Raw genomic sequence first — 15,213 nt, forward strand, 5'->3', positions numbered from 1 at the left:
CATAACTAGACTTTCAACTTTTGATTTCTTGCCGCAGTTGCCATTAATAAATTTTGTAAGCTAATTGATTAACAAATTTTGGATCATTTCTATGAAATCCTGCATTTTGTTTTCCTTTCCCTGATTCACTGTAGCGCTACTCATTACAACTCCCCCCCCCGTGTTAGTTATTGACTTATACTTTTTTTTTTTTTAACTCCTTTAAACTGATATTAAGACTGTTCTGATAAATTATTTGGTCTGTATCCTGTTTTGACACAGTTCAATAAATACCTTTTGAAATTATATTTACCAGCCCTTTGTATTCCTGTGTTAGAATGTGTAGTAGGACAGAATTTGGGTGATAGCTGGACACAAAAGCTGTACACCTCAATGGTTGCCTTAGAGATGACGATTCTTTGTGTTTACTTTTATAGCACCATCGTATTCCACAGCGCTTTACAGACATTATTGCTGTTTTCTCCCCTTTGTGATTGTCTTAGATTATCTGCCAAGGACTCCCAGAATGGTGGTGTGCCACACCACATCATCTGGGTGAGACCAATGGCGTGGCTTGAACTGATTGGTCGAGGGGGTGTGGGACTGGGAGGGGCTTAAAGGGGTATTCCCACAAACATAACAGTTTATAAATTTGTAGATAATAAAAAGTTAAACATTTTTGCAAATATAAGTAATTAAACATTTTGCAGAGTTTTAAAATTTTTCTCTAACTATATTGTGATCACAAGCTGTTTTCTTGACCTGTTGCCAGTGGATACGACCATGAATGCAGGACCTTTGTAAGGTCAGAAAATCAGCTATGATTTCCTTATTATCGCTGGGTTATCTTCTGATACATGTAGTGTCCCTGTCTGATAACCCAGGTACAATAAGAAAATCATGGCTGGGTTCCTGACTAGTCCTAGACCATAGAAAGTTTCTACATTGGTGGTCGTATTCATTGGCAACTGATCAAGACAACGGACTGTCACCAATAAGATAGGTGAGAATTTTTAACTAATTATATTTGCAAAAAATGTGTTTTATCTTTTTAATTATCTACAAATATAGATAATATGTTCATGGGAATATTCCTTTAAGCCTTATAGCTTCAGGGTTTGATTCCTCAGCGTGCAGCAGTTATGAATGCAGACATGCTAGTTCTCTACCAGACTTAGCTATTAGGGAGTGTGTCCAACCTCGATGACAACTATGATCTTTAGAAACTCGTAGGATCAAGAATTCTAGGTGCTTTAGTGTATGTACATAACAGGCAATTGCATTAACCGAGCCAGAGACTCTTTGTATTCTATCTACCAGAAGGAAATACTTCATGTTGTATGTGGGATCAGAATAGAGTCCAGTTATTTATTTATTTATTTTAAATGTAGATTGTGAGCCCCACATAGAGCTCACAATGTACATTTTTCCCTATCAGTATGTCTTTTTTTTGGCATATGGGATGGAAATCCAAGCAAACACGGGGAGAACATACAAACTCCTTGCAGATGGTTTATTGCCCTTGGCGGGATTTGAACACCAGGACTCCAGCGCTGCAAGGCTGCAGTGCTAACCACTGAGCCACCGTGTGGCCCCAGAGTCCAGTTATTTTTAACTACAGGAGTGTCTGAGAGAGCTAGACTTAGAGGGATACCCATTCACACATTGGGGTTTGCTTTGGTGTTTCACACTGTTTGTGTACATATTGTTATATCAGTATTTTTTTTAATCAGCTATTTATGAATAAAAGTTATGTTTTATCTTGGATGTTTACTCTGTGGAGCTTAGACCAACTACTAATTAATTATACATGTATCTATGCATATATCCAATTAGCTACACATATATTTATGTATCTACATATCTACGGTAACTCCAATTATTAATAAATAGTGAATTGGTTTCATGCTCCAATAGCTGCAAAAATCAGTGAGTTTTTTTCAGCTGTATGAAGTTTTCTAGCCTATTTAGCAGAGGACAAAACTTTTAAAGACATTTTATGGACATCAGTACCTTGAACTTAATCACAAAAGTGATGTACACAAAATCAACCTGACTCTCTTCTGGTTCACAACAAAGGCTTCATGTATCAGTCCCTCAGTGTTGTCATTAGGCCTCTTCTGATTTCTTGAAAGATGTCATTGACCACTAGGGATCATGACGGCAGGCCTTTGCGTTATGGCTAGAATGCAGGAAGTGATTCCATAGAGAGAACTTGAGAGACTAAAAACACTTTCATTTTGGGTACATTCTTGGCACACCTAATGAGAGGGGCTTATAGCACACATAAGCTGTCAGTGGTCCAGATAGCCTTCGCACCATGAACCAGAAAATGGTCAATGGTCAACACAACAGTAATTCTATAGACTCCTGGGATACCCAGGGAGAAGAGCGGACTTTCATTGACACACTTGTTTAGCCTTTTTGGAAGATAGTCACTAAACGGAGGTATGGGGGAGGAGGGCGCATCTCGGAAAAATATAGTAATCCCCGTTTGTGTACGTAACAAAGATTTTTGTACATGCCATTCCTGCTATGTAAAGGGTGACACCAGGGGTGTTCCCAAACCTCCTTGCTTTTTGAAATAGCTGTAGTATCACTAGCGTGCAAATTGAAAACTTAGATTTTTATTGGAACAGAAGTGGATAGATATGAGGTAATGCTTTCCCTTTTTGCCGACGACTATTTTTTTTGTTACTCTGGGACCCCCAGAAGGACCTTTATAGTGTTTGTCAGATCATTGAACATTTCGGAAATGTTTTTGGAATACCACTTTAATTACATTAAAAAAAAAAGCCTAGTCAAGGGTCCTCCGTGCCCCTCAACTGTATAGGAAAATTTACAATATTGTTTGGCACCTAAGACCAAACATATTCTTAGTAGAGATGAGCGAACAGTGTTCTATCGAACACATGTTCGATCGGATATCAGGGTGTTCGCCATGTTCGAATCGAATCGAACACCGCGTGGTAAAGTGCGCCAAAATTCGATTCCCCTCCCACCTTCCCTGGCGCCTTTTTTGCACCAATAACAGCGCAGGGGAGGTGGGACAGGAACTACGACACCGGGGGCATTGAAAAAAATTGGAAAAAGTCATTGGCTGCCGAAATCAGGTGACCTCCATTTTAGACGAATAGTGGATTTCAAATCCGGGTCATATGAGAATGTGAACTTTGTGACTATGAGACAGGGATATCTGTACAGGCAGGGATAGCTAGGGATAACCTTTATTTAGGGGGGAATGTTATTAAAAATAACTTTTTGGGGCTCTATCGGGTGTGTAATTGTGATTTTTGTGAGATAAACTTTTTCCCATAGGGATGCATTGGCCAGCGCTGATTGGCCGAATTCCGTACTCTGGCCAATCAGTGCTGGCTAATGCATTCTATTAGCTTGATGAAGCAGAGTGTGCACAAGGGTTCAAGCGCACCCTCGGCTCTGATGTAGGAGAGCCGAGGGTGCACTTGAACCCTTGTGCACTTGAACCCTTGTGCACCCTCGGCTCTGCTACATCAGAGCCGAGGGTGCGCTTGAACCCTTGTGCACACTCTGCTTCATCAAGCTAATAGAATGCATTGGCCAGCGCTGATTGGCCAATGCATTCTATTAGCCCGATGAAGTAGAGCTGAATGTGTGTGCTAAGCACACACATTCAGCTCTACTTCATCGGGCTAATAGAATGCATTGGCCAGCGCTGATTGGCCAGAGTACGGAATTCGGCCAATCAGCGCTGGCTCTGCTGGAGGAGGCGGAGTCTAAGATCGCTCCACACCAGTCTCCATTCAGGTCCGACCTTAGACTCCGCCTCCTCCAGCAGAGCCAGCGCTGATTGGCCGAATTCTGTACTCTGGCCAATCAGCACTGGCTAATGCATTGTATTGGCGTGATGAAGCAGTGCTGAATGTGTGTGCTTAGCACACACATTCAGCTCTACTTCATCGGGCTAATAGAATGCATTGGCCAATCAGCGCTGGCCAATGCATTCTATTAGCTTGAACTGAGTTTGCACAGGGGTTCTAGTGCACCCTCGGCTCTGCTACATCAGATTGCTACATCTGATGTAGCAGTGCCGAGTGTGCATCAGATGTGTAGTTGAGCAAAACTGACTCAGCACTGCTAAGTCTCTGCATTCGCATAGGAATGCATTGGCCAGCCTTCGGCCAATCAGCGCTGGCTCTGCCGGAGGAGGCGGAGTCTAAGGTCGGACCTGAATGGAGACTGGTGTGGAGCGATCTTAGACTCCGCCTCCTCCAGCAGAGCCAGCGCTGATTGGTAGAGTTCCGTACTCTGGCCAATCAGCACTGGCCAATGCATTTCTATGGGGAAAAGTTAGCTTGCGAAAATCGCAAACTGACAGGGATTTCCATGAAATAAAGTGACTTTTATGCCCCCAGACATGCTTCCCCTGCTGTCCCAGTGTCATTCCAGGGTGTTGGTATCATTTCCTGGGGTGTCATAGTGGACTTGGTGACCCTCCAGACACGAATTTGGGTTTCCCCCTTAACGAGTTTATGTTCCCCATAGACTATAATGGGGTTCGAAACCCATTCGAACACTCGAACAGTGAGCGGCTGTTCGAATCGAATTTCGAACCTCGAACACTTTAGTGTTCGCTCATCTCTAATTCTTAGGAGTCAAAATAGGGAAAGGACCAAACAGCGTCAACTGTCTTAGTTATCCCCGACTAATAAATAACTGACGAACTACTTAGATGGCAACATTTCCCTCGATTAATGGATGATTGCCACAGGATTAAAAATGGTTTTGTTTGCTCAATTCCTGTACCACAAGCTGACCATCCATCTACTTTTGAAACATAAGAACACTGCAAGGTACCTTCAGATTTATTTGGGCAGGAAGGAGATGGAAGCTGATGTTTGGGAAGAGGAAGGAGTGTCTGTACTTCCCAAACCTCCAGTGGTATTTTATAGCATGAATGTTTAAGCATGTCAATCTGGATGATTGTCTCCTCCTACCAATCGAGCACAGTTTAGAGGCAGAAATGGTTAAATCTTAGAGACTTGGTACCCCATGACATGAAGTCCTTGGTACTACTTAGTAACACAGTTTATACGTGAAAGGAGATGAGAAATTTTTGGCTCCCTCCTTCTTTCAAAACTTACCGGTATATCATTTTAGGGGCAACTCAGTGGCTAGCACTGCAGCCTTGCAGCGCTGGAGTCCTGGGTTTGAATCTTGCTAGGAACAACACCTGCAAGGAGTTTGTATGTTCTCCCCATGTTTGCATGGATTTCCTCCCATACTCCAAAGACATACTGATAGGAAAAAAAAATGTACATTATGATTCCTATATGGGGCTCACAATCTAAAAATAAATAAAAAAAACAAAAAAAACAAAAAAACTTATACCATTTTGGGGTCTTCTGGAGCTTGAAAATGCAATAAACTGATGGGAAAATGGTGAGAGGATTCACTACCCCTACCCTCACCCCAACAGTTATTGAGCCTAGATCAGGGGTCCTCAAACTGAGGCCCGAGGGCCACATGCGGCCCGCCAAGCACTTCTGTCTGGCCCCGCCGGCAGGTGTGCATTTATAATGAAGCTCCTGGGGAGCTCGGGCCAGGCCATGGAGCACACTTCACTGTACCTATTGGAGGGCACCACTCCTGATGTCTGTGCGACATGCTCTGCCTCCGGCCCACTGTTTTAAAAAGTTTGAGGACCCTGGCCTAGATCATGAAACAGGGGCCACATACAGCGCCGCCCCCAAATTAGCATGTAGCTCCGCCCACCCATATTGGACTATGAAGTACAGGGAGCAGCAACTCCATTCTGTGTTACATACAGAGGCTGCCTGTCTCTGCCATAATGAACACAATTGAATTAGCTAGCCTGATAACTGGGAGAACAGAAGATGAGTTCAGAAATGAAAGCAGTTCCTCTCCCCTATCAGGAAGCTAGGTCATGTGGTGTAGACACAGGAATAGCTAGAAACGCAGGCTGGCTCCTGTTCACTTTTTTTTTTCCCAGGTAATATACACCATTCTAGATTTTCTACCTGCTGAGATTTTATTTATTTATTTTTTTTTAAGTGAGAGACCGAGTAAGAACTAAAATGGAACGGGATATTTTGGCTGAAGTTAATCATCCATTTGTTGTCAGGCTCCATTATGGTAAGAACTCACTAAAATTATTTCTTGTGGTGTGTGTGTTTTTTTTTTTTTTTTTTTATAATCTCTTTGATACTGCTAAGTTATGATTAAAATTTCTCATTTGTTTGCAGCTTTTCAGACAGAGGGGAAACTTTACTTGATCCTAGACTTCTTGCGTGGTGGAGACCTCTTTACTCGTCTTTCAAAGGAGGTCAGTGCAGAAGCTGCATACCTGCTCATAGTAACAGACTTTTTGTCTCAAAACTATTCTTACTAAAATCTTATGGGAAGAATATGCAAATCTGCCTTCCATGATGTAATTAGGAAGACAGTTGCTGCCTCAGTATTGCAAACCAATAGAGGGCGCTCACTGGAATGTGCAAGCCTGTCTTAAGACAGGATTCCAGTGAAATAACCCAATAATGGCTGCTCCCTTTAGCCTCATGCCCGACCTTCCAAGTGGCCTATTGGTTTGCAATACTGAGGCAGCAACTGTCTTCCTAATTACATCATGGAAGGCAGATTTGCATATTCTTCCCATAGTTCCTTGCAAAGTGGAGTGCTAAAGGCTTAACAAGTCTCCACACACCTATATGGTGGTCTCTCCCTAAGGAGTGACAATATCCCCCGAACTAAAATCTTATGCTCATTCCTGCTGTAATGTTATCTTCAGCACAGAAATATGTTAAACTTACAAGCTATGTCTCTGTCCTGGTTTTTATGGGGGTTTTTTTTGTTTGTTTTCTGTTTTAGGTAATGTTTACGGAGGAGGATGTAAAGTTTTATCTGGCTGAGTTGGCGTTGGGTTTGGATCATTTACACAGCCTTGGTATCATTTACCGTGATCTAAAACCTGAAAAGTAAGTACATCAGTTTTTGCTCATCTGTATAGTTGCCAGTTGTTGGTGACTGGTTATCTGCAAATATTAGTAACTTGGACACATAAGCGTCCATCCTGGCTACATAATTAGAAATCAAAATGGTGTCATGTAGCAGTAAGCTTTTCAGGAGTAGACACCAGGAAATCAAGAATAACCTTATTTAATAAATGAACGACATGGGTAGATGTTTATTATATTTTTATGCTGTAGATTTGTTGGAGAATTATCCATAACTGTCCTGCTCGTCTGAAAAGGACTTGAAGAAATTCCATGTACGTGCTGCAGAAACAACCTTATTAAGGTGGAATGGATTTTTTTCTGTTAGATATTTCTGCTACAGATCTGCAGTGTATGAATTTGCCACAAGGCTGTAATACATTTATCTAATAGGATCAGAGTCTGTCATTAAAAACATATCTCCAAAATATAGACCGGGAGGCATCCTTTGTGCCTAGAGGAAAGGATACTTCAGTATCATCATAGAAATCTCTGCCTGAATGTAAAAATATCACAGGTTATGAATTTTCGGCATAGGATGTTGATCCAAGGTTGTTTTGTGATTGCCAAATTTGGAGTTGAGAAGGAATTTTTTTCCCCTTAATGTGAGGCAATTGGAATCTGCTTCAATAGTTCTTTTTCTGCCTTCCATTAGATTAATATGTCTGATTAAAGGATGGGCCTGATGGTCATGTGTCCTTTTATTCAATCTTATCAACTTTTAACAACCAGAATCTGTTCAGGCACAGAACAAATTGAAACTGGTCAGCAAATTATATAGAATTTTTATATTATGAGCATTGTCCTGTCTGTCATGTATTTATGACGTATACTGATATATTTACTGTGCCTCTGTTTTAATTTTGCAGCATCTTACTGGATGAAGAAGGTCACATAAAATTAACTGGTAAAATATCATCTGTTCATACTCTAAAGCCTCCTTTTGATACGTAGAAGATGGTTTATCATTCCATAATTTTTTTTTTTTTTATAGGAATGTTTTGTTTTGTTTTCATTGTTCTAGCTTAATAGTTGTTTTATATGGTTGTATCTTTTGTCTATTCCCCCAGATTTTGGACTTAGTAAAGAGGCAATCGATCATGAGAAGAAGGCATATTCATTCTGTGGGACAGTGGAATACATGGCTCCAGAAGTGGTGAATCGCCAAGGCCATTCTCACAGTGCAGATTGGTGGTCCTATGGAGTTCTCATGGTAAACTGCTTTCAGGGGATTGGATGAGAGAGGCTAGAAACAACTAAGCAGTGTTAGATATGTGAATATGCAGGTGTACAGTCCCATACTTTCAAACTAACCTTTAAGCATGCTAATACTGGGATCAAATCTGTATAATCCCCTTAAGATCAGGCTGGGGTAACTAAGGTCATAGTCTCCTACAACAGACAGGTTATCATTAGTTTTAATGCCCTGTTTATCTGAAATTTATATACGGTAGTTTGGCACAAGATTAAGGCAAATTACATTGTTCTAATAGTTGCCTTAAAGGGGTTGCCCAGGAATTACAGATTTTTGTCAGGATACCAGGAAAGGTGGAAAAACAAACGTCTCGTACTAGCCTGTCCCTTGTGCTCTGGCCAGTCCGGGGGCTTGTTCCGGCGCAAGTCCTCACTATATGTGACCATTGAGGTGAATCAGTGGCCAAGGAAAAGAGCCAGGACGACACTTGCATACCTTCTGTCACCTGTGATGTCTCAGTTCCTTTCCTTAGCCTGCTGATTGGCCTCAACCGGCAAATTTTGGCACAAATCAAGGTGAATTTATTTAGTAAATCTCCCCCATTGTTTAAGTTCATTAGAAAATAAGGCCTCTACAATATTGTAATAACTACAGTAATTTGGACAAGGTAAGTGAAAATGTATAAATGGAATTTAGACTCATGCATAGAATGTACCTTGTTTATAATGGGTTAAGATAAGAATTGAAACGTCTCTTTTGATTTTTGCATTCTCCTCCGTTACCAGATATTTATTTATTTATTATTTTTTTTCCTTAGTTTGAGATGCTTACTGGGTCCTTACCATTCCAAGGAAAAGACCGTAAAGAAACTATGACACTAATCCTAAAGTGAGTTACTTATCAATATATATTTTTTAACTTTGCAAAACACTGTTAATCTTACAAAAATCTGTACCATCTTACACCTGCATTTAAAGTGCACCTAAATTTTCTTTAAAACGTTTCTACAAGCCTTTGTTATTAATAAATGCTGTAATATACTTGATGGACTTTGTATCCCTCCTCACTGCTTCTCAGTGTGAGTACAGGGCAGTACTGGCATAATACAGAGAAGGTGAGGCTGGAGAAGCGTGTTCACTTCAATGGAAAGGGGCCTGTAGACCATGACGTCCCCTCTGCCCCCCTCTCCCTTTGTATACACACAAACTACTGAGGTGGAGTTTTAACACCAACCTCACCAAAACATTCACTAAAGGTGACCGTAAACTAACAGGATTAGATAATCGTATGTACAGAATGACACATACGCAATAATACATACACAACACTACATAGCCTCTCTCATCACACTTGTGCTGTTTAGTGAATGTTAAGAAAAAAAAAAAGAGTAATTTAAAATTGTCAGAAAAGGTATAGGCTAATAATAATCTTAAATTTTGGCGGGACAAGTAGCTGCCTGACAGTAAACCTATGCATAACTTTTATATGCCCATTTTAAGTGGGAACTATGCCACGCTAATCCTAAAGCCATTGAACCACTGACTGGCACTGCCCCACCCTTTCCTGGGTTGGTAGGATTCATACAGCTAAAATGGTGACATTACCACACAACCTCTATTATGTCTGTACCCTCCTCCTTCTAACTGGCCTTCAGAGTGATGCCTTCAATTTATAGCGCGGTACCCGGCCACCCCGCCCGCCCCTTCCCAGGCACCCCCATGCGCTCCACCCCCACCATTGCGCCACCAGCCCTCGCGCCCCGGTACCCCCTTTTCCCCCGCACCCCTGGCATCCAACCCCCACCCCCCCGTGCGCCTAGTGTAGGTGTGTGCATAAGGTGGGCATACTGTGCTGCACAGCAGCTTTCGCCATGCACGGTGACATCTGTCAATGTGGCCATTGGCCGCAGTGTCCAACACCTGTTTGCCGAAGTTTGGCCTATTTCCACCTCCCCCTGCCCACCCCTGTGCACCAGGAGTACTCACCGCTCCACACCGCACGTGGGCCCAAAGGATGGCGGCATGTTCGGCACTCGCCTGCCCGCACATGCGATGTCATGTTCTTCATCTTGCTCTGTGCCCGGCTGCAGCCTGTATAGCTCCACCCCCTCTATCATGCACTCTAATCGGGGGAACAGCTGAAAGACCTGAGATGACATCATCTCAGGTCCTTCAGCCTACACCGAGTGTAATTTCGGTGCTTGCGGGCGGCAAGCCCGGTAATATACGGGGATAGAAAGCAGCCTATGTTTGATTCAGGGTGACATTCTAGATATGTGTGAAATTTCATTTAAACTCGTTTGGTGGTTTGGGCGTGATTGAGGAACAAACATCCAAACGCACAGACATCCAAACATACAAACTTTCACATTTATAATATTAACATGGTTGAATGCTCGACTCTCAGGTCAACTCAAGGTTGACATCAGGACTGCCTGGGATCAGGACTCCCTTATGGAGCCTTTTTTACGAATTCTTCATAGAACCTACTTGGTTCCCCTAGACTTCATAGCTTTTATCCCACTGTTTCACCCCTTTGTTTTCAGGGATGTGCCGTTTCAGGTGGCACTTTTCATATCTGATGGACTTGCCCTTTAGCCTGTCATTTGCAAAGGTGACCGAAATTGTGTGTCTTCTGCTTGTTCGCGAGGAAGACCCACACGGGCAGGCCACATTTGCAAACCCACTCAAGTGAATGGATTTGAAAACTAATGCTGGGTTTCCGTCCCCTGTCCAGTTTCGCCGGGGCAGATAACGGAAACCCGGCGGAATGCACAAACTGGACAATAAGCGCAGATGTGAAAGCGCCCTAACACAACTATAACTCCAGGAAATTAGTAGTGACTTTGTACAACTGGCTAGATTTGTGTTCTCAGCAGTATCCAGAACCAGGGACATAATGAACTAAGTGAACTCATTTCCATAATGAACGAGGGGCAACACGGTGGCTCAGTGGTTAGTACTGCAGCCTTGCAGCTCTGGAGTCCTGGGTTCGAATCCCGCCAGGAACATCATCTGCAAGGAGTTTGTATGTTCTCCCCTTGTTTGTGTGGATTTTCTCCCATTCTACAAAGACATACTGATAGGAAGAAAGAAAAAAAAAATGTACATTTTGATCCCTTTATGGGGCTCACAATCTACATTAAAAAAAATAAATAAATTAAATTCCCATCACAAATGAGTGTTCAGTAGTAAGGTGATGTGATTAAAACCGCATAGCATTTTGCTACAGATTTAATTTGCACTCTGCAGCATGCCTAAAGTTTAACATTGATTTTGCTAAATGGTGTGAATGATTATTTTTTTTATCCACACGCACTATACATATGCTTTCCACTGCCTTCAAAGTGTAAATCTGTAAGTATTGCTTGATATTTCTCCATAATAATATTTTGCTTAATCTCTTATTAGAGCCAAACTGGGGATGCCTCAGTTCCTCAGCAGTGAAGCTCAGGGTTTGTTACGAGCTCTCTTTAAGAGAAATCCCACCAATAGACTAGGTAAGGTTTTGCTTAATATGTTAGTGTGGTTCATTCACCTTTTTTAGTCTTTATTTTTTACTTATTTACTGATCTGTATCTTTAGTTTCTAGAAACTCTGATAAGCCATTAATTCTATTTATGCTGCCATTTTTATAGGTTCTGGCATTGAAGGAGCAGAAGAGATTAAGCGTCACCAATTTTTTTCCACTATTGATTGGAACGTGAGTAGTAAATTTGGCAATGAAATGTAACTCTCACCCAACAGCCCAGAAACCTTTAATTTCCCTATACTTTGGCTTTAAAGGGGCTCTATCATTCAGAAAACGGATTTTGAGCTAAGCATATGCCTGAATAGCCTTTAAAAAGGGTATTCAGGTGTTGCCTCTAGTTCTTCCAAAGACACCCCCCCCCCCCTCTGTTATTATTAAAAATCGGTTAAAACTATATGGTAATGAGGCTCACCAAGCACCCTGGGCATTCTCCAGGGTCAGCGAGAACCCCCTGCGTCATATCTCTATAACGCCCCTCTGTGGCTTGTGCTCCATTATGCCCTCCTCCTCCACACTTGCTGTACCGCCTACATCCTCTGTTGTCTCACTCCTGGCAGTTGAAATCCTGTGCATGCGCAGTAACTCTCAGTTCTGAGCGCTACTGCGCATTGTCCGAGCGCCATTTTCTTGTAGAGAACTACACGAGCATGCTGCGCATGCCATTGCCATACCCCCTTTAATGTACACTTGACCTACCATGTGTTTTTCTGATATTTCTTTCCTCACGCTAACTTATCCTTACAGTTTGAGGACCGCTCCAGCTACATCTTTTAGGGTGGGTTCATACTATCTCCCTCCTTCTGCATTCACTTCCATTCCAACAGAGCAAGAGTTTGGGGGATTTTTTTCATATTTATAGTTTGTTTTTTGTTTTTTTCATATTTATAGTCTTTGAAAAATAGTGTTAGAACATCTAAATCATTTATGGTTTGACATTACAACTGGTAACCACTGTCACTATAGTGTTAGCCAGTAAGGACACTACGTACTGAGTGTAGACCTACCACTGTGGGCAGATGCACTTTTACCTATGTATGTAGGCAGTTATTTGTAGTATCCATGTACTAAGGTCTATTATTGTTAGTCCCCTGATGAATGGTGCATAACAGCACCAGGAAACGCGTCGGGACCAGGGACAACTAGGGCTGTCTACCAGGGAGAGCTTGGGACTGCCCTTGTCAGGGCGGGAGTCATTGAGAGCCAGGGTGTAAGCAGGGTGTTTACAGGGACAATTACCAGCTACCTGTGGTTCCCCTTGTATTGTCTGACTCCTGCAGACACTTTGGTAAGATCGTTCATTTTTTACCTATTGTGTACCTAATACTGTGGGTTATGCTATAATACCTTGCGCTTACATTAAGCATGAATGTATTGCTCACAGTCAATCTACTTGTGTGTATATTCTGACTAAACTGTGGTGATTGAGTTTTTCAGATGTTTTATAAAGAATATATCTTTTAAACAGTTTAAATTAAATGTTAAGTTTTAGAATTTGCATCAGTGGTGTATTACATTACAACTGGTAAGCAATTGCTTTATCCACATCTATATATTTGTGAATATTTCCACAAAGACAGTAAAAGCATGTGGGTTTGATGCCCTTTTAACCCCTTTCAATCACAGCCAGTTTTGGACTTTGATAGAGCCCAATTTTTTAAATCTGATGAGTCATATTAACTTACTCTGACACTTCAACTTACACCATGTCCAGATTGTCTTTGTTTTGTTTTTTTTCATGACACAATGTGTTCATATTCGGTGCAAATTTTGGATGTATTTGAATATGGCGGATGCAATCAATTGATCAAACAAGCTTTATTGGCACGTCCGAATAGATATTTGGCATTGCCAAAGCTGGTGGGGTGGGGGAGAGTTGGGGGGGGGGGTATAACAGTCTGTGGGGTCTCATCTTCCTCTTAGTTGGTGCCAGCTGTATGGGAAGGGGGGGTGATTTGGGGTATATCAGTCCGTGGGGTCTCATCTTCCTCTTGTTTGGTGACAGCTGGACACTTATTGGGCAGCGATCTCCGCAGTGGTCTCCTCCTCTCCCAGTAGGATGTAGTGTTTCCTCTTTTCGTCTGCAGATGTGAAATCTGGGATGTGGACAGAGAGTCTTGGGAAGTAGACGGCCCTCACAGCTGAGTATTTGGTGCAGTGTAGCAGGAAATGGGCCTCGTCTTCTAGAGCCCCCTGGTCACACTGCTGGCACAGTCTGTTCTCCAGTGGCTTGTACATCTGCCTGTGTCGCCCCGTCTCCATCTTCAGGTGGTGGTGCAAAATGGCGTACTGGTACATAATGGGAAGGTGTACCTTCCTGCAAAATAACATGCCGGTATGTCGTTTTCATGTAACCCACTCAGAAGCTGACTCGTTTTGGTTTTGAGCAGAGCTGACTGCGCTTGCTCCGTCGGCCATTTTGTGGTGGTCTGTTACACGATTTCAACCGCATATAGCGCAGCGTTAAATGCCTACAACAAGATGAAGGAAAAGATGCAGGGGGAGGGAACAGGAGGCTCTAAGGGGCGGTGAGTAATTGATGACGCTGGTGTGATCGGAGCACAGCGGAACGCCCCCTGTGCTCCTTGAGAAGAGAATGAGAGGTAGGAGAAAGTAGCTTTTTTAAAACATAATTTTCTAATGATAGAATCCTTTTAATGTGATAAGTCAGTATGTGTTGGGGTCTCATATTTGTCATTATACCGTTCAGAACAGAAATCACAGACCCTGATTTTATCATTTTTCTTTTGTTTTAAATATTTCTCAACTGAATTCCCTCTTTCTACTTGCAGAAACTGTACCGTCGAGAGATCAGCCCCCCCTTCAAACCAGCAGTTTCACAGCCAGATGACACCTACTACTTTGACTCAGAGTTCACTTCACGCACTCCAAAAGGTAATTTTCTGGAACACCATTGCAAGCATAAAGCGCTGCACTTCTCTTGCTTGCACAATATTATGTCAGCAATCCATGAAGAGTCTTTATTTTAATTTGAGTTTTTTAATCTATATATATAATGTATTCTTTCTAATTCTCTGGTTTTGTGTACTCACATATACTATTACTGGCACTCGGCTATTAATTATTTGGTAGTGTTCCCTAACCACTGTCTCCAGAGTTTTGAGGATCAACAAACGTTGGCATCCTAGTACACTAGTTGCACCAGGGATATTATAGCATTATTGATTGTTGGCACTATACCATATTACTGGCAGTTAACACTAATGTGGTCTCTGCTGCATTTTCTATTAGCTCCCTGCTATCCTAACACATTTCCTGAGAAGCAAAGTCCTCTATGTAACTCTTAGGCTGAGTTCACACGGAGTTTTTTGGTCAGGAATCCGCCTCAAATTCAGCCTCCAAAAAAGCCTCCCAATAGAACTCTATTACGGGGGGTTTTTTTTGGAGGCGGATGCCTGACCAAAAAACTCTGTGTGAACTCAACCTTAATGCAACATTAGAAAAGTAGCCACATACAATATCTGGCGACATTACTTTATGTAATAAGCTTCTTTATTC

General features: G+C 42.1%; 1 protein-coding gene across 2 annotated transcripts in view; it reads left to right on the forward strand.

Moving 5' to 3' along the window:
- The window catches only part of RPS6KA1 (ribosomal protein S6 kinase A1), a 98,967-nt gene that overhangs the window by 70,169 nt on the left and 13,585 nt on the right, over positions 1-15,213 (forward strand). For both annotated transcript variants that reach the window (XM_075264411.1, XM_075264412.1), the window contains 9 exons: positions 6,034-6,114; positions 6,225-6,304; positions 6,847-6,953; positions 7,841-7,878; positions 8,042-8,184; positions 8,984-9,054; positions 11,577-11,665; positions 11,804-11,868; positions 14,487-14,589. In XM_075264411.1, the coding sequence (XP_075120512.1) occupies positions 6,034-6,114; positions 6,225-6,304; positions 6,847-6,953; positions 7,841-7,878; positions 8,042-8,184; positions 8,984-9,054; positions 11,577-11,665; positions 11,804-11,868; positions 14,487-14,589 (777 nt within the window). The remainder of the gene's footprint in view (positions 1-6,033; positions 6,115-6,224; positions 6,305-6,846; positions 6,954-7,840; positions 7,879-8,041; positions 8,185-8,983; positions 9,055-11,576; positions 11,666-11,803; positions 11,869-14,486; positions 14,590-15,213) is intronic.

The sequence above is a fragment of the Leptodactylus fuscus genome, chromosome 2 (assembly GCF_031893055.1).
Source record: "Leptodactylus fuscus isolate aLepFus1 chromosome 2, aLepFus1.hap2, whole genome shotgun sequence".
NCBI classification, from domain to species: domain Eukaryota; kingdom Metazoa; phylum Chordata; class Amphibia; order Anura; family Leptodactylidae; genus Leptodactylus; species Leptodactylus fuscus.